The 20,310-nt window shown below is 37.3% G+C and overlaps 1 protein-coding gene across 10 annotated transcripts in view; it reads right to left on the bottom strand.

The window, feature by feature from the left end:
- ARPP21 (cAMP regulated phosphoprotein 21) overlaps positions 1-20,310 on the bottom strand; it is a 265,503-nt gene that overhangs the window by 140,826 nt on the left and 104,367 nt on the right. For 7 of the 10 annotated variants that reach the window (XM_039524292.1, XM_039524293.1, XM_039524285.1 and 4 more), the window contains exons 2-4: positions 2,745-2,913; positions 860-1,062; positions 4-45 (exon numbers count right to left, since the gene is read on the bottom strand). In XM_039524292.1, the coding sequence (XP_039380226.1) occupies positions 4-45; positions 860-1,027 (210 nt within the window). In that variant the 5' untranslated portion in view covers positions 1,028-1,062; positions 2,745-2,913. Of the gene's footprint in view, positions 1-3; positions 46-859; positions 1,063-2,744; positions 2,914-3,004; positions 3,044-13,748; positions 13,806-20,310 lie in introns of those variants that run through there. The other 3 variants (XM_039524287.1, XM_039524289.1, XM_039524288.1) reach the window with 3 other exon arrangements.

The following is a 20,310-nucleotide window of genomic DNA, read 5'->3' as shown; positions in this document are numbered from 1 at the left end:
TACCTTGGATCTCTTTTTCTGCTGGTTCTGGTTTACACCTCGTTTCTGTGTGTAACAAATTGTCACTTTAGTGGAAAATGCACACAATAGGAATATCAGCATACTTCATTAAATCCTTCTCAAAGCAACCCTTTATCATTTGCTGATTGCAAAGTAACAACATCCTAATGCAACTCCAAAAAAGTGGGGAGCCAAGAATTCCCTCTGCTGTATGCACTAATCTGATCGGTATAAACAAGATGCAAACCTGATGCTTTGCAATGTTATGCTCAAATAAAAAAAACACGATAAAAAGACAATACTGAAGTAAGCCTCTCTCCCTCTCTAAACTCCTTCTCCTTTTGAGCTGGTCAGTAGCCCCATAAATTGCAGTCCCTCTTTCTTTTAATATACTTTTGAGTAAAAAAAATATTAATCTGATAAAGACTCAAGTGTTTCATTATCTTTCTTTAGTTTTGCATAACAAGAGAGTCACCGCTTTTTGTTGGTAATAATTGTTATTTTTTAAATGAAACTCACTGTAAAACTAAGAAATACATCAGTCTCTATGAATTCTGTGAGTCCATCAGATCAAGATAATGTCCTAAATATCCCAAGCTGGAAAACTGTCAGACAAATATTTTACTGTATTTTATAATGGGTACCCAGCAACGGGCTCCTTAGCAATAAAAAATACTACCAATAATATAACAATAAGAAAGAAAGAAAGAAAGAAAGAAAGAAAGAAAGAAAGAAAGAAAGAAAGAAGCAAGCATAAGGAGAGGAGAATAGAAAAAATCTAGCCAAACAAAAGACAGTGAAAATGGCAATGTAATAATAACACAGTGACATGGCCATCCAAGGTCCTTCTTCCCCTTACCTGGAGGTCCGTCTTGGCATCACTCAGCTTCTCCTCCTTTTCCTCTGCTTCCAAGCTTTCCGTTTTATTAATGATGCAGTTCTCTGGGGTCGCATCAGAGATGGCAGACTCCTGCTCTTTGGCAGTTTCCTCCACTGTCTCCTGGTTCAATTTACCTTGCTCAGACATTCTCCCAGACACAAATTAAAACAAGATTTGGTGACCTGGATGGTCGAGACATCAAAAAAAAATGGGGGAGGGAGGTGAAATTTTCACTCATTTGAGAACAGAAGTTTATCATTTCCTTTGATAAACAAACCACAATAACAAACTCAGGCATGCAGGGCAATACACTCCAGCAGAAAAACAAATATATTGAATCAACACTGCGGAAGAGTGGAGTTGAGATATGATAAATAAAACAACTTGGTTTCAAACACGCTTAGTGGTAGAGAATGTAAACCACAGTTAAGGTACGGTAAGCCCTCACCCCTTGCTCTCCTGCCACAGCCAAGGAGTTGCTGCAGAGGTGAAGACCGGGATGGAAAGGGATTTTTTTTGTTTCAAAATAAGTCAGATGGATCAAATAGATGTCCCATTTACACTTCCGGGTCATAGGCATGTCAGTGCTCCCATCCTCTAGCATCTCTCTCATAATAAATACATACACACACACAAATAAAGCACCGCCAAGAGGAGGACTACTGCAGATTTCTATCACTCAGCTATTGCCTGGTGTATAGAGAGAGAGCCAATACATTCATTACAGGCACACAAAAAATTAAATTCAGTTGAAGAGGTAATAATTCAATATAAATATGAAATCTAAATTTGGCAATAAAGCTCTCAGGGTCAACATCTCCAGACATCAAACTGACAGCTCCATTATTAAAATCAAAAGCCTCTTCCCAAACCCCATGTCACGCTCCAGCACTATGGAAATCCTACTGGAAGCCCTTGGCAGGTAGCTCTAATGAAGATATCTTAACTGCACTGCATTACTCTCAGCTCACAATGAACTGTTGTACAGAAGCTCTAAAAGGCTTTTCAAAGTTAAAGCCTATTATTATTTTTCCTCTTTCTACCCACAAAACACCCTCCCGGCACCTCCCCCACTGATCAACTGTCAAATAAGTCTCATGAATAATTTAGCTTTCCCCCCCCCCTCTCTTTCTTTTTTTCTTGTTTTAAGATGTGTCTGAAAGAAAAACAACTGTAGTGGAAAAGGGGAGTTATTCCAGAAACAGATTTCAGTGCAATAGCTTGTCCTTTCCCAACAATGGCTATTAGACAAAACTATATTTTGCCACGTTTCTTTTACAGCTTGTAATAAACATGCAGCACTTTTTTTCTGTCTGTTGTTTTAAAATCTTTTGTATTTCCATTCAAAATATCAGTCATTTGGATTTAGAATTCTACTATCTGTTTTTGGTATGTTAAGTAAATGATGTTGAAGAGGTTCCTACATAAAGATATGTTACTGTTCCATCTCAATTTGCAACAGATTGTGGAGATTTAGCAGAATTAGATTTTCTGAACTGTGAGTTTCATACCTGTGTGTTTATGAATACTGGGATAGGGGCTGTAAGTTTACAATCCACACACAGTACAGTCAATAAGCAATTCAATAAATTTCTCAAAGAAATGTAATGCTGCCAATAGGGCCCAATTTTTTACTGTAAAAACATAATGCTGCTGGTTAATTTTTGGCTGTTGTACACTTACGTGTATAACAAATTCACTGAAATTTTCACACACACACACACACACACACACACACACACACACACACACATTGTCTTTAGGTGTACATTGTATGTATAGTGTATCTATACACAGAAAATATTCACAAATACAAACATAATTATAGCTGCAGATTAACAACTGTAACAAACAAGCCATGTACCTTCAAAGCAGCTTTAATTCTGGATGTCTTTCTAGCTGCTTCTGTTGCTCTTCAACGGTTAAATCCACACAAATGATCAATGACAACATGAGTCCCATGTCCCCACTAACAGTTCAGAATGCCAATCTCCATGCTCTTCCTTTAGACAGTTTTACAGATCATCATCAACCTGGAAAAAGACAAAAAGTAAATAATCATGGTAATAATCATGGTAGGGTTAAGGATGCAATAAATAGGACCAGATTTCTAACACTAATGACCAGCTTCAAGCAAATCACTTTCACAGCTTGATCCAGCTCCACCTGTCTCAAAACTGCCTGCTTCTTCTCTAATGAAGGCTAGAGCCGGCTGTTCAAGTCATAACAGCTCCTACGCAAAGAGCTAAAATTATCAATTGCATTATGCACTGAAGATTACTCACTTCAATTTTAACCTTTTTTAGTGAATTCTAGCACTTTTCACATAAAAAAATTAAGATAATCTGTTTGCTTCAATGGAAATCAATATTATCTATGGGCAAAAAAGCCTTCTCTGCTTTTTAACCAAAGCTTCAGCCCCAATTAAGGATTACACAATATTTTAAAGAGGCTCCATGACTGCTTTTAGAAAGTAATCTCGATAAGAGTACAGTTCATTTACATGTCAGTTTAATGAGACATATCTGTCAAATAAAAGCTGAAATAATCAGGGGAGGGACCACGAAAAACCAATTCCCCCAAACAATGGAAATCGGCGCAAACTTTCCTTTAGGCAATATGTAAAAAAACAACATACTGAGATCTCTCTCTCTCTACATTATTGCTCAGAGAGCAAGACTGCGGGATCAATTACTTCAGAAATGCAATGCAAACGCCATTCATCAGGACTGTTACTGCCAGCTGAGTATGAGGCTTGACAGAAAAGGAACATTTTGAGAGGGATTTACAAACTATGGTCATGTGGAAAAATTGTCATGATGCAATGAGTCTTGTTGAAATTTCCATATGTGCAGTGGCCAAGGTAATTTTGGGGAAGGGAATAGAAGAAAGGCAAAAACACCCCTAAAGGAACAGAAATGAAGTTCACTTGGTAAGAAAAACAAGCGGCATATTATCAAATTCTATTCTGAAGTACATGGTTTTAAATTGCAAACAATTGCAACTGCTGTACTGTATGATATGACGAACTGTATCTTACAACCCATTTAATTTAGCTAAACACTACAAATCAGAACTAGAATGTAACAATTTTTAAGATCATATTCTGATCTCTCCAGAAATTCAGTGCTGTGTAGGCAAAGAATATTTAGTTACACAGCCTTTTATATTTCCCAAGAGGTAAACATAAATATACATTTTAAGATTGTATCCCCTCATCCTCTAAACCAGTATATAATCTGTATATAGCAATAAAACTACTCATTGCAGGATCATTAATTGTCCTCTCAGAAAAATCTACTCTTCGGAGGTCCAACACTAAGGTGAGGGGAACAGTAAAAACAATCTTAATAGCATACAGCAGAGCAATTATATATAAGTGAGCCTACTAATGGAGCCGACAGAGGTAAAAAATTAATTCACTGACCCAATGAGATTGGCAGGAAGGCACACTACTCCCATGACCCTTTTTTGCCCCCACCTCAAAATAAAAAACTGATCTAGTATCTCTCTTTTCTTTTTTTGTTTGTTTTGACTCTTGTATTGAATTGAAAGACAGAGCACTGTGAAGTCCAGAAGCTCCAAAGCTATGAGGGAAATAGGAGGTAGTTATAACAAAACCTCGCCAAAAATTAGCATGTAATTTCAGGATTCCACACACTTCTTGCAGCATTGCCACATATAAGCTAAATATTCACAAAAAGGCATCTCAGATTTCCTCATATTCACCAGCTAGAGAAATCTGCCAAGTCTCCAGCAGACAACAACATTTCTGGTCCTGTGCCACAGATCTCAAAATGAAATCTTATCATACATATTAAGGAATATTTTTATAAATGGAGACCCACACATTGTTATGCTAAAGATATCTAATGCCAACATGATCTAATGCCAAGACTTCGGGAACTCTGCTGAATCTTAGAGATTGAACAAAAGATACAGGCATTTCACCAAAATTGCATAAGTCAGTGGGGAAAGAAGCATACACCGTGTTTGAGCAGCATCTCTCAGACCTGCCGTGCCAACATCTTTTAAAAAGATAAAAAAATTATATTCCCAGTGTGCATTTCAGCATTTTGTTGTAGAAAACCCAGGAAAACATGGATTTTTGTGAGCTGAAATCAAGCAATCTTCAATGGGTATATACTGACATATGGGCATAGGGATTTAAGCAATCATACAGTTTCATGGGGACAAATATTTTTGTAACCATTTGTAATTATTCCCTGAGCCAAGAGAACAACTGAAGTGAAGAACTGGGTGGGATATCAGCCACAGTTTTGCTTTCTCATCCTTCCTCCAATACACATTTCCATTCATTTAGGAGGAAATTTACATACAATAGTTATAATTCATATTACAATATGTGAGATGTACTTTTAGGCTGAGATTTTCAAAGAAACCCATGCTGAACTGGCTCTCCATGGGAGCTCCCTTAGGCACCTTTGAAATCCCCAGTGTTATATAATAAACTTTAAGGTATATATTAATAAGGGAAAATAGTCAGAAAAATACCTGTAAAATGGCACCCTTTAACTTCAAATACATTTCTGCTCCCTGTGCATTTTCAAAATATCGATTTATTTAATGATCAACACAAATATCTTACTATTGCTAGTCCTGCAGTGTCTATACAGCTATGGAAAAAGCATGCTGGATTCTTCTCTACCTTGCACATCAACGAAATTGTCAGCTATGTTCTTACTGCCAAACCTTCACTATGGAGAGTGAGGCAGAATACATGCAGTTCTGCTTTCAGTCTCTAGGCTGAGGTTGCAAAGCTTGTGATTAGAAAAAAAAATCTTCCAACTTGCAAGGGAGCAAATTTTATAAGGTTTGCTGAGATTTTTCAAGAGACAAGGCAGATAAGGTAATTTTATTGGACCAACTTCTGTTGGTAGAAGGTACACGCTTTTGAACTACACAAAGTTCTTCTTCAGGTCAGGGAAAGGAATCAGTGTGTCTGAACTAAGAACAAGTGGGACGGAGTTAAGCATAAGGAGGTAGGAGCTCACTGTGCCCAAATTTGAAAACTTGAAAATCCCACTCAAAAAAGTCAGAGAGAGAAGATAAGGCACCCTACAATGCCATTTTTAGAGAGCCACTTAAATAAAAATAATGCAATGGGTTAATACACCAGTTTAAAGAACCCCATGTGGGTGTATGCTATGGAAATGCAGTTGTCATCTGTTAAATTTATTAATAAAAAATAACTTATTCTGTGGTAACTGGGGACTTGCCCTACCCATGGTTTGTGCTGAGCCCAGGTGAATTGGTGAGGATGCTACTTTAACGCAAAGGAAAAGAGATAGCATGAGTGTTAAACCATGTACCATAATTTATTCATAAACAGCACATAGCACACTGATTCTGAGAAAAAAAAACCTGTAAAAAAAGAACCTGAGTAATTTAAGTGCAAGGCTTTAAAAAAAAAAAAAACTGCCTGGAAAAGGAAGTGATAAAAATATATATAATACAACAAAGTGGTGAGTGAAAACTTTCAAGTATCAATAAATACATTTGCACAATAATCAAAACAAGTTGAAATAGAAACAGTCCTCTGACAAAATCTGAAAAAGAAAGTTAGCAATATATAAAGGCACTGTGTGTATTAAAAGCTTGCAAACAAATCTTGGGCCTGATTCTGTGTTCCCTCAGCTCCTACTGATGTCTCCTAAGAATGCCAATTAACACATCAAAGGATCCGGCCTCACACCTGTAAGGAAATGAACACCCCTCTCTAACAGATTTGAGGGTGCTCATCTGAGACATTCAGCACCTGACAGGATCAGACCCTAATCACAAATAGCATATCTGTTTAGAGAATGTAAGTAAAAAGGCTGAAGAAGTGCTTGTAGGGCTAGGGTGGGTAACCAGACTGGAAAAGGGATGACATAGCCTGTGGCTGGATGTTGGGTTCCCTCCCACTTCTCAACAACATTAATTTTACAGGACAGATCCCTTATCCATCCAAACACACAAAATAGGAGACCGCACAATAGATTTTGTGTGGGATTTTGACAGATGTAGTATTTCAGAGGATCCATGAAATATAGGAGCATACAATCAGGGAGTCTCTCTCCCCATAAAGAAATGTCACTCATAATTCCCAATATACATGATTCAATTATAAAAAGGCAGCCCTCACCAGTAATTAGTGCTCTTCTTGGAATCCTGGAAACCATAGGAAATTTATTTTATTCCCCTTTCATTCCTCCCCTCCACCGCCCGCCCATGACTGATTGGTCCTCTTCATCTTGACTGGTCCATTGAAATATATGTTAACTATTTATGTTAAACAATCTGTTCCACCTTGTATTTAGCTGAGACACTCTGAGTACATTTCCCAGAACTGAGGAAGAGCTCTGTGCAAAGTTCAAAAGCTTGTCTCTCTCACCAACAGAAGTTGATCCAATAAAAGATATTACCTCACCCACCTTGTCTCTCTAATATCCTGGGACCAGCACAGCAATAACAACACTGCATAAAGGAAAAGTATTACAAAACAGCTCTGCCCATATTGCTCTCAGGGTTGTCAACTGTTGTGATTACGAGCATGAGTTCCATGTTATTTAGTGTTTTGTTTAAACCCAAGCTCCTGGAGTCAAGTGATTACGGAAAAATCTCAACATTAATTTAAAAACAAATAAGCGTCCTTCTAGCCCTCACGGTTGCAAAGAAAAGCTTGAAAATATGATCCTTTAAGACTCAAAAACCAGAAGGCAAATAAAAATAATGCATTGTTTATGTTTAAAAATACATTTTTTAACCAAACTCATGATTTTTTAACCCTTTTGGTTGGCAATGTTGTGCTCTTGCCTTTTCTCACTGCTGACTTTATATCCGGCACACCAGAAACAAATGCATATACTTGAGAGAAAAGACAAGAACAAGTTCTGGATCTTCACATACCAGGATATGAATAATCAATCTATCCCAGATAATAAATAATCAACCTCAGACCCACTATGGAAAAACAAACAGAGGGAATGCTACTAGTTGTTCAAGGACTCTTAAAAGGCTGAAGGTAAGTCCTCAAATACAAAGATTGGAAAACATTTTAAAAGTGATCTTAGTGTTCTTGAAGCTTTGGTTCTCCACCCACAAAACAAATGCTGCAATGGCAGTAGCAAATCAAGTTTCTCCACAGTCCCTTACCAATATCTCCCAGCCAGGGGCAGGCAGAGGCAGGACCACCTCTCTGGGTAAGAGGTAACCTCAGTTTCTATGTTCATTTATTACTGGCCTCTCAACTGAGAATGTTAATTGAGGTATGTCTTCAAAGCACCCATGGCTGGCCTGTGCCAGCTGACTCAGGCTCACAGGGTCGGGTTGGAGCCTGGGCTTCTGCGCGGTGCAACAATTCCAGAGCCCAGGCTCCGTCCAGCCCGAGCCCGTAAGTCTACACAGGAATGAAACAGCCCCACAGCCTGAGTCCCACGAGCTCAAGTCGGCTGGCACAGGACAGCCGCGGGCTTTTCTTCGCTATGTAGCCAGACCCTTGAATACTGGTTTACTACAAACTGTGCTGAGGCCACCAACACATTTCATACAGACCTCCAAACAACCATCAAACGATAACAATTGTCAAATCCCAGACAACTCGACTGAATTTGAATGGTTCTGGATCACATTATTGACCATTTGAGATATCCCCAATTGCCTTTAAAAAGAAAAGATGACAACAAATGATAAGATCTTTGGCTGTTGCTAGAGGAACAGAGGGAAACTCAAATAATGTTGGGTTCTCTTTCCAACTGGCATATTAAATGTGAAGTATCGAAAAGACAACAACAAAAATGAGCAGATACAAAAGTGGAAAATACCTTATATAATTGAAACTGCGGAAGGAATTTAGGTGGGCAAAATGCAGTTACTCAAATTACAATTTGGGTAGGACACTGGAATAAACACTCCTTATCTTGCGAAAAGTGCTGTGGAAGTTTTAATCTCAAACAGTCAAGAGAATAGCTTTATATTTTATCAGAAAGACAGGCTTTCCACCAACACAGTGTATCCTAAAACCAGGTATACAATTAGTACTGACTAAGGTACATCTACACTGCAGCTAGGAGTGTGCTCCCCAGCGCAAGTGGACAGACACACTAACTGCGCTAACATTAGCAGTGTAGCCGGCTATAGTACAGGAGGAGGCTCAGGTTAACTGCCCGAATACGTACCCAGGGCCTCCAGGCAGATTTGTATTCAGGCTGCTAGCCTGAGCTGCTACCCGCACTGTCCTTGGGTACACTGCTATTTTTTGAGCACTAGATCAAGCAGAGCTAGCGCACATCCGTCAACTCTCACTAGGAAACATGCTCCCAGCTGCAGTGTAGACATATTGTAAGAGTATAATCTTCTAGGATTATACTCTTGAACTCTTGATTATACGCAATGAACTTTGCCTGCATATAGCTCACTGTACCATCAGGGCCTAAATTATCAACACTAGCTCTTGAAGCATCCTGGGTTTTTTCCTTGGAACAGTCTCATCCAAGTACTCATCATACTCAGCCCTAACCCACAGTGTGGGAACTGGCATAGTTTGAGGTGCTATTGCTACAGGTACCCACCAAGTTCTAGGAGAGAAAACACAGACTGTATGCCATACACATCAAATGAATTAGAGAAACTAAGGAAAATTTAAAAATTGTAATTTGTACCTCTTAAAATCCAAATAAAATACTCTATATTTTGAGTACTTAAAATATTTCCTATTTTCCTAATGGCAAAGGTATCCTGGCCTATTTTTTCTTCAGTGTCTCACAGTATAGTACCGTTTTCTAAAATGTTGTTCTCCCAAAACATGAGATACTTCTAGTTTGCCTCACGTGTATATTAACTATATGTAAGGCTTCTCTTATTTCTTTCTTCACTTTTTTAAAGTTTATCTGGAATAATACCAAAAGCACTTTGCCTCTGAAGAACTAAAGTCTAAATGGACTGGGAATGATGAACTGGTGCCTTCCTAAGTCATACTGAGTCTAGCTAAGTCATCTTTGAGAAAAATGTCTTAAAAGAGCACAGGATGAGACAGACTAAACTTGTGTAAAATACAGTTTGTGCACAAAAGTACTATAGATCTTCTCCTTGGGGAAATTTTTCTGGCTAGTTTCTCCTGGAGCAAGTCCTCTTATAACAACTCAGTATATGGATGAAACATGATTTCATAAGCACTGCTCTATACTTCTTCCGATACTTGTCACTGGACTGACGCATTCCTGTAATAGAGACACAAGGTGGGTGAGGTAATGTCTTTTATTAGACTAACTTCTGTTGGTGAGAGAGACAAGCTTTCAAGCTACACAGAACTCTTCTTCAGGTCTGGTAAAGGTAGTCAGTGTCACAGCTAAATACTAGGCTGAACAGATAGTTTAACATAAGTAGTTAGCACATATTCTAAGGGACCATTCAAGGTGACACCCCTGTACTCATAGGACAAAAAGAGGGGTTAGTGGGTTACATTTAGTGGACAGTATTTAACTGTGACACTCTGAGTACCTTTCCCAGACCTGAAGAAGAGCTCTGTGTAGCTCAAAAGCTTGTCTCTCTCACAAACAGAAGTTGGTCCAATAAAAGATATTACCTCATCCACCTTGCCTCTCCAATTACCTGGGACTGACACAGCTACAACAGCGCTGCATTCCTATAATAAGTTGCAGAAATGAATTACGCATTACTCTGCCTCTCCTGTTATCCACCTAATGTTCTCCTAACTCCCAGTTTATAATGGTTCCTGTACTCATCCTTCCATTCCTTGTCAAAACTGTATATTTTCACAAAGTAGCTTAATTGGCAAATACTAAAGGAAAACAATTGCTAGCAGCAGAACACTCTTCTATAGGAACATACCTGAGACTAAGTACTACAATTATCTTACTGTACAAATACTGACCACAGAAGACCAGAGCCTTTTAAAAAGGAGAGGATCTACCCTTCCCCCCACTTTTTGACCACTTAAATTAAATATTATGGTTATGCCTGCTAGTCATAATACTATTCTCTCTCACAAAGCCAGCATGTAGTTAAAGAAAAGTTATACTCTTTTCTGAAAAAAAAAATCAATAAATCTCTATCAGGTTTACAAATTACCAGGGAGATAATAGGAAAAAGGCCTATTCTTTCCATTTAACTGTAATCCTCTTCCCCATAGAAACTGGAAGATTTTTTTATTTTTTTTACTAACATACTTTTTTTACTATTTAACCTCTTTTAATATAGAATACACTTGTAAGCACATGTTCCAAACAATTTCTATATTCAAGGCTTAATCCTATACCCACTGAAGCCAATGAGAGGAAATAGATCCTCTGATACTTTCCACTGCAAGATTATTTTATTGGGATTATGTTAGTTTACCTCTTCTAATTTGCCTAAATCTTGAATGTTATAGCTCTGAAGAGACATGAGGAGATCTGATAAGCGTCTCTCAGCTCTTCCTATTTGGTACACAAGAGCCATGCCTTTATCAATTTTTTTCTAATTAAAACCAACCGGAAGACAGGCAAATACAATTCCTGGGCAGATATACCTAAAGGTAAATATAAAGAAAGACTCTAATGTGTAAGTCAATCTGCTACTGCATTCTTAACTTAAAGAAAACTGATGCAACTATCTATTCAAATCAAAGGCCAGAAACAAGCCCATGATGTGCAATATGGCACTTCTCAGCTGTCAATTCTGTTGAACAAAGTTTCCATGAATTGGTATCAACACTGATAAAAAAACACATAGTAGGCAAAAGAATACACTGTATATGGAAAAAAAGAACAAATATTGTTTGTTTTGTATGCCTATCCCTGTATAGTTATAAGATTCAGAGGATCTCAACATATCAACGTTAATCTCTTTATTTGATATCTTCTCAAAGAAAATAATTACCTAAATCATTCCTCTGGCTGAAGTAATACTCATGTCAGAGATGCCAGAAGAATGTAAGTATTAGTTTAAAAAAAACTAACGCTCTATGCAAAAAGCAAAATATGAGCCCAATCCAAAACCCACTGAAGTAAATAGGGTGACTTTAGGGGATTTTTGATCAGACCCTAAAACTCTGTATTGCTTTTTTTTCCCCCCCTGTTGGCAGGAAAACAGTCCTACACCTTGATTTTAATTGTGTTCAGAAGAGAATGAAGTTGGGGACAGGAAGACTGGATTAGAATTCCTGATCCTGAATCTCCAAAATGTTACTATTTGTACTGCTATAGTGTCTAGGAGTCCTAGTACAAATACTAAGCAAAAAGAGGTTCCTGGAGCCTCTTGTATGGAACAAGGAAGAGTCATTTTTGTCTAAGTTTGGAGATGGTCATGACAAACTAATGAAAACAACCATTTATGCACGATCTTAGCCCCAAATGGTAGAAATCTCATGAGAACAATGGATGGTATGACATTTGTAGCATTCCAGATAGCAGAACTCTCCCAAGGACATTTTCACGTCAGAAGAGTTGATGCGATTTTTGGCAGTGTTGAATTTGGGCCTCAAATCTAATCCAGATATTAACACTATCATCTCTATTTTTAAAAAAAAAATAATCAGTTTTGTGGGTTTCATGAGTGTCCTGAAGATTATCACAAAATTGTTTTTTGAGACTCATTCTGTATAGCTTTTCCTCATTGTTTACAGTCTCTCTGAAAACAAAAGAAACATAAATGAAGTTTTAAAAATACAGTACCCGCCACACATGGGCACTCTTTTCATTGTATTTTGGGTGTCGGTTAAATGCAGCTAAGCGATGAACGTCACTCATTACAAAGAAAAGCCTTGAATCTCCATTCTTTGCACACCCATAATGGAGAAAAACAAAAAGCAAATATTTATAACTATGAGTCAGAGGTTAAAATTGCTAATGATTAAGAGCTTGATAAAAAGCCCTCTGAAAACAACAGGAGATTTGGATCAGACTCTGTACTTGCTACTGTAAGGTTCTGAACACCCTCAACTTAGGTTTACTTCTAGGAAGATGCTCAGCAGCTCGGAGGATCAAGCCCTACAATAAAAATGATGATCTGAACATTTATGTCTCATCTTGTTCACACCTTCCCTCAAAAAAACAAAATCAGAGAATTACCATTCTTTCTTAAAATACTGGTCATTGAATGCTCAATATACAAGATGCATTTACACACATTTCCTCAGACATATTATACTGAATTTGTCAATGCAATAAATGCAGCAAAAATCACCTCTAAGTGATACAGCACAAAACAGAATGAAGCATAGAATTCTAGCACCTAAGAAGGAGAAAGGAGTCCTCATCAAAGCAGTTACATCAGTAAAAAAGGTGAAAGTCAAAACAGTTTACTTAGAAAAACATCAGCACTGATTCACAATGGTGGATTTTCAGCTGTGGCTTGTGAGGAACTGCTGTCAAAGTCATGTGGTTTCTACATGTATGTTACCTTTTCCAGTGGGTAATTCTAGCCCCCAAGTGGCAAATGAACAAAATGGAAAGGGAAAATAATTTTTAAGTGTTTACTTGGTTTCTCCTCGCGGACAGGAAAGAAATGCTGACAGATGGACAAGAGAAGAAACTAACTAGTTGGAGAAGGGAGGAATATATGAACAGCGGCCTACAATATGCCTATTCAGACAGCTTTTTGTCACTTGAATAAATAAAAAACAATGGCGAAGCTACTGCAGATATCAAGTATTCAGTTCAGTGTCTCAAAGTTCTAGGCCATTTAAAAACTTTAAAAACAAACATCCAAAAGGATAAATTTTTAAAAAGATAGAATTTTATTTTTTTACTTATTTATTTTATGGGCTTTAAATCTTGTTACCTGAATTCAAACTTCTGAAGCTTCAAATGTGGTTTTAACATCACTATTTTAAAAAGGCTTTTATAATATCCAAAATTGTGTTTACCCGCTGTGAGGCAATCGGTCTTGCTTGTCAGTGGGACGCACTAACTGCATCAATGATCTAAAAATAAGAAGATTTAAATTACAGAATGGAAATGTGGGAGAAAAGTTTGATACGCCATGACATATTCTGTTTCCATTCCAGAAAGGGCCATATCATCACATAGTTTTCTTGCTGTGCTAAGTACCTCAAACTAAATATCAATCTGATTATAAAATGCACTTCTGCAAAAACCTTAGCACAGAATTCACATGAGTATTTTGGCAAAGCTCATGAAAAAAAAGTATAGGTGTTCACTCTTTATTGACTATGGTAGTCAGCACAAAGTAGATTTATATCAAAAGACAGACTTGTGCTACAGATCCTTTGGGGGTAAAGGTATGTTTTCAAACTTTTGCCCAATCATGTAACAATTTATGAACTGAAAAAAAAAAATCTTTCCATTGCGTCAAGATCCTTCAACTAATAATAGTCTTTGCAGAAGATCTCCTTTCAAATAAAAAAAATTCCTCCCCCCCAAAATTTCTATGAGGTTTTAGACTGATGCTTTTGGATATACAGACTACTTATCTGGGATCAGGACTGCTGTCTATGAGTCCATTCTTACAGTCTTTACTCAGACAAAAACTCCCAGTGACTTCAGGGTTGGGGTCAAGGTGCCCAGCTTCGAAAAGTCTCAAAGTAGTTATTAATTTAAATATGCATTTTACCCTCCACTATCAACAGTTTATTATAATGGAGAAAAATGAATTTTGTAAAAATTCAGTGGTCTGGAGATTCTCAACTGGTGTAAATTGGCAGAGTTTCACTTAAGTCAGTGGAGCCATGCCAGTTTACATCAGCTGAGAATCTGGCCCAGTATTCCTAGATTTATTGTGAGGAAGTGAGAAGTGTTCAATTGATTCACAGGCTTCTAATTGAGAAGCCTGTGACTCATTGATTTCCCTGGTCTTTTGCTGTGACTCTAAGTGTGTTAATTTCAATATGTAACAAACAGAGCATTTAAAATACTGCTGAATGAAGTAGTGTTGTCCATGACAGCAGAAAAGAAGACTGTACCTGGTTTACAACCTTTTGCAAGGAAAAATGAAATTTAAAGAAATATTCCACAAAGTAAAAAATGTACATGCCAGAAAAAAATTGACCATTTGTTAAAGTATTCATCCTCATCACCCCCAGTGAATTTCTGGTGCATTCGTACAAACATTTTAAAGGTTCATTTCTGAACAAAAGTCATTTTTCACCTATTTTAATCATATTTTGAAGCCAACCTGATCTTCCCTGACAAGAATTAAAATTATGACTTTATATATCACAAAATCTGTTCAGTCAATATTTCTCATTACGTAATACTATGCCTTTGAGCCACAGGCTTTATTTTTGATACCTTCAAGCTTTCCATGATCCAACTACAAGAAAAAGCAGGCCAATAACTATCACTGTAAGTCAAATTCTGAGGAACTATGGTCTTCCCTGTAAAACAGGCTTCCTAACAAAAATGACCTTACTCTAAAGCATGCTTTATTGTAACTCATCTAAGTGCAAGGGAATGAATTTATTCCCTTGTATTTGTTTCTGACATTTCATATGCATATGCCTGAATTTTTTGCAAAACTCAATAAAATATGTGAACTTGACTTATGGTATGTTTTGTTGCATTTATGATGCTGCCTGTAGCAAAATTTAATTTCTCCGACCTGGAAGGTATTCTAAAAAAAATTCAACAGAATATCTCATATATTATTTGTAAAATCTCATTGTTTGATACAGATTAATAATGCATTGATTAAGCATTTTGAAAGCTCTGAGATTTCCTTTGATTCGTATTGAAAGGCCAACCATGGAAGACAATTAAGAAATGCAGTGAACAACTATTTAAAAAAAAACAACAACAAAAAAACCACAGTAAAGAAGCCACTTTTCAGCGTATGGTTACTATACCCAGGGACTTGGTAATTTATTACAAATGCTGACTGCAAGCAAGCTTCTAGCCATTCTAATTCTAGCAGATACCAGTGGGAGCAAGTGTAAATAATCAGACACTAACAACTCAGTTGGAGATCCATTGGAGTTATAATAATACATTACTTTGAAATAACTTTATATGATTGAAAGAAATTTTGAATCCCATCCTAGAACAAAAATTTTAAAACTTATCTTTTCTTTTTTTGTCAATGCCATAGGTATGAGTGATAAGATGACAGTATAGAATTATAACACAGTAGCATCACAAAACAAATCCCTGGGAGGGAGGATTCAAAGTGAATGCTATTGCAATAGAAAGATACTTGAAATTTGTTTTAAATATTTTGGAAAGTTTGCTTCTCCAAAATATTTCTGTATAAAAAGAGTTTACATTTAACAAGAATCATCTCTCTATTCCCCTTAAAATATAGCATTTTCCTTGTTGAACAGCGTTACTGGGGGGAGGGGGATTCCATATGTCATAGATGATTTTCAAAGGCTATTTAAGGTTCCTCAGATTCAGCATTGCTCTTACAAAGAATAAATAGCTGGACTAGTTTCAAAAGTTCCTTTTTCCAAATGCAACAGAGAAGTTATTTATAATCTTTGTTGCTGCAGCATACAGCAAATCAAGAGTTTGCCCTTGATCAAGAGTGGCTCCACAAGAGTGCATGAAGTTTAATACCACCGTATGCAGTCCCAGAGCTGTCAGAAGGCCCATAAGATACTGGGACAGCAGGTCAGTGCTGTCTTGTGAATGTTTGCTGAAGTTCTCCAAAGACAAATCATTCAATCTAGGCAGGTCTAGTACCAGGTCCAAGAGCAACTCAACTAGCTTGACTAAGTAGCCCAATGCATTTCAGGGTAGCCTGTACACCACATTTATTTTATCTCAGGAATTGCACCCTGATCTTGCAACTGGCTCCACACGCCAGAACCCCTCTGAAATCTGGTCCTAAGTGGATGCCTCCAAAGCACTTCATATCTAGTATATGACACCTTTTACATCAGAGTCAGATGCAAAGTGCAGAGGTCCCTCCCACTCCTGAGCCCTATATATATATATATATATCTGAAAGCAGCTGTGCCAAGACAGAGCCAGCTGAATCATCCAAACAAATCTTGGCAATGAATGCCATATTGAACCTACCTTCCATTATCAGATAATTAATGTTGCTTGTTTTGTTGACAGCCATCTTTTGATTGATCTGCAAGCAAAGAGGCTTGAGGTCTTGACCCATAATTACTGTCTTGCTGTACAATTTCCAGCACCATTTTAGGTGGCTGTGGTATTATTAGGGTTTGCAATGGAAACATAGTCCCCTGAGCTCAGGAAGCAAAAGTTAAGTAAAGCTGAAACTGCTTTTTAGAAATATTTAAAATGAAGTGTTTTAGGCCAAATTTTCAAAAATGGCTTGTAATTAGAATTAAGAACTCAAACTGACTGCAGTCTATTTTTTAATGTGTGTTCATCCAGCATTGTGAATCCTGAAATGAGCCTTTGGGGCTACCATAATAGACAAAACGAACAAGGTCTAAATTCCATTGTCTAAACCAACATCTGATGTGAGCACATAAGATCAGAGGCTCAGATGAGTTTCTTTTGAAAATCTGGATCCTTAGTCTGTATATAGATTCTGTTAACTGATTTGGGATTTTAAACTGAGATTTCCAAAGACGTCTAGGGGAGTTAGGCATGCTTCTATTGGCTTTCAATGGGAATTGGGCATCTAATTCACTCCAGTCTCTTTGAAAATCCCAGCCTTTAGTTATTTTTTAAAAAATCTTTACAAAGCCACTCTAAGGTCAGCTATAAGAACAAAATTAACAAAACCAGTGTAAGGACAATATCCTGCTGTTGATTACAAACTATCCTGCTGTGGTATAGAAAATTCCTATTGATTTCAATGAGAGTCCTAAGCAGAGGATGATGGAAAGAGAGAGCTTTAAGCCTTACGTTACAACAGATGCTCAGCATGGTGCTGTCTACTGCAGTGGAAGTTGAGGACACTCAGAACTTTGCAGAATTAATTCCCAATATCATACAAAACACTCTCCTTTGAAGACAATTGGCTAGATTATAGAACAATAAGAACTTGATAAGTCAGCAGACTAAAAATGTTATTTAAATAAGTTTTTATTTGTACAGGAATACAATGTAATAATTAATATTTCAGTTTAATCTTATAAAATTACATATGGAAAAAGACCCTTTGGATTATAAAATAATGTTACAGTTTGGCCATATTGAAAATTACATTTTTATATTTTTCATTTTATTGCATACATTCATTTGTTCTGCAATTCATTTGCAGAAAAACTGAATAAGAAAAAGGACTGATTCATTGTGGAGTCATTATACAAAGATACACAGCTGGCATGAATGACACCATTTTTATCATCAATGTCCACAAAAAATTAAATGTAAAATAATTACATTAATGATACAATTCAGTTGAGATTTTAACCATACAAAAGTCAAGAAATTCAAAATTCTGGTTCCCACAGCAACCATAACATGCAATATGAGAGTTCTGTATTGCTGTATATTGTAGTGATGTTTGTGTCTTAATATATATATATGTGCAATGTGGCTTAGTTATGATTGTTGTGGGAACCATAACTGAATTTCCAGACATTTTCATTCTCAATTGTAATGTTATATTAATAGAGTTATTTGGACTTAATCTCCTTGTTCGTTTAAAACACGGGGAGGGGGACAGGAGAAGAGACAAAGGAAATAAAATGAGAAAAAGGAATAGGAACAACTGATTTTATTTGACCGCGATCTAATGATGTAAATCCATGGAAAGCTTTATGTTTTAAAAACAAGCCATTTTTCAGTCAGTCATTCAAGTGCAAAAGAAAAAAGCCTCTGAACTATGTGTCAACTAGAGAAAGCATCACTAGTTATACTAAGATACCTTTAAAATGGCCTAAAGCATTTTCTTCCCCTCTTAGGATATGTCTACCCTGCAATTAGGGGAGCAACTGCAGCTCAGGAAGGCACACTGTGCTACCTTGAATCCACTACCCAGACTAAAAATAGCAGTGAAGACATGGTGGCACATCGCTAGCCTGAGGCAGAATCCATGCTGCTCCTTCCTCACTATGACTTTTAGCCATGCTAGCTATATTAAAGGGAGTTCTGCCATGCCTACCCAAGCTGCAGTCACATCTCCAATTGCAATACAGAGATACTACATGCTAATTCTACAGTCTAGTCTGCATTAGACAGACCACAGTGTAGCTCTTCTTTCATGTTCATAAATAGGATGCAGCCAGTCAAGAAAGAACCACGGTACTTGGTCAAACCCAATCCCTCTGTTCTCCATGAAGCAGCCCAGGCGAGATCTTCCATAACAGAGGGAAAATTCTTTAGCCTGCACTATGTTGCTCTTCTATAGGAATAACATTAAGCCTGCTGTGCTGGCTTGATCAAATGATAGAAAGTAAAAGAGCAGGTAAAAAAAAAAGAAAAAAATGTGTTGTTCCATGTCCTAGTCTTCACCAGAACAGACATGTTTTATTGAGCAGTCCCCATGGAAAACAGGAGCAGGAAAATTAATCCACAGAGATGCCATTAACAAATAAGGGGGTGGGGTGCTGAAAAGTGACAAAAAACTTTTGATCTCAGTTTCTTTCCTCATGAGAAAGGAATCTCTCTAATCTTTCAAAGACTAAAAAGAGTATTGGCCAATGTCATCACATTCAGGTAGCAGTCCTTGGTGAAGGTGAACAGGGAGTAACAGGAAAACTCATCCACAGAGTGCTGACTTTCAATATAAGGGCAGCCATGTATCTAATGGAATAAGATTTGATTATTCCCAGAAGAGAAATTTCTGCTTCTCAGTAAGTTTCCTGAATGCATTCTCATTCACTTGGGTAGAACTATTCTTGAAAATCTGAGTCCCCATTTCAATGTTTTGACAAGGAAGAAGGTAGCATCCAATTTCCTGAAGAACCTCCTCAGGTAGTGTTTGAGAAAGCTTCATAAGTTGAGGGTCTGCCAGATTTTTGTTTTTCAATCTTCGCATCAGTGCTAAAATTGAGAAGGACTCGCCCTCTCCCTTTTCTTATGTAGAGCTCTGCAGTTATTCTGGGGAGAAAACTTGGACAGGCGTGAAGTACAACCTTGTCCTTGTAACAAACCATGCAAAGTCCTTGGGAAAAGTGATCTGCCCTCTTGCATCTTTGTCCATTCACTGAGCCATCCTTGTCCATTCAAGAGCCATTTAAAAAAAAACCCATTTGCTAGAGCTTGTCAAAAAATAGAAAATAATTTTCATGAAAATTTTAAACAAAGTGTTGCTTTCTGGGAAATTTTTGAACATTTTTGACTAGTTCTAGTAGTTGGAGTCATTCAGTTTTCCAAGGACAATTATATGGGAGGTGCCCATGTATGTCATAGGTATAGGTGTAGGTCATAGGTAAATGCCATGTATAGGCCATGAATAAAGTGTCTTGGATAAGGCTCTTGCTTCCCTGTGGTGGATACATAACTGATGTACCTTCATGTTGGTCACAGACACAAATAGATCTCAGCAGGGTGATCCCCACTTATTGGTGGTCAAGCTGAAGACTTCTTACTTGAAAGGTT

This window comes from Mauremys reevesii, linkage group 2 (assembly GCF_016161935.1).
Source record: "Mauremys reevesii isolate NIE-2019 linkage group 2, ASM1616193v1, whole genome shotgun sequence".
NCBI lineage: Eukaryota > Metazoa > Chordata > Testudines > Geoemydidae > Mauremys > Mauremys reevesii.
This window is presented reverse-complemented; position numbering and strand designations above follow the sequence as displayed.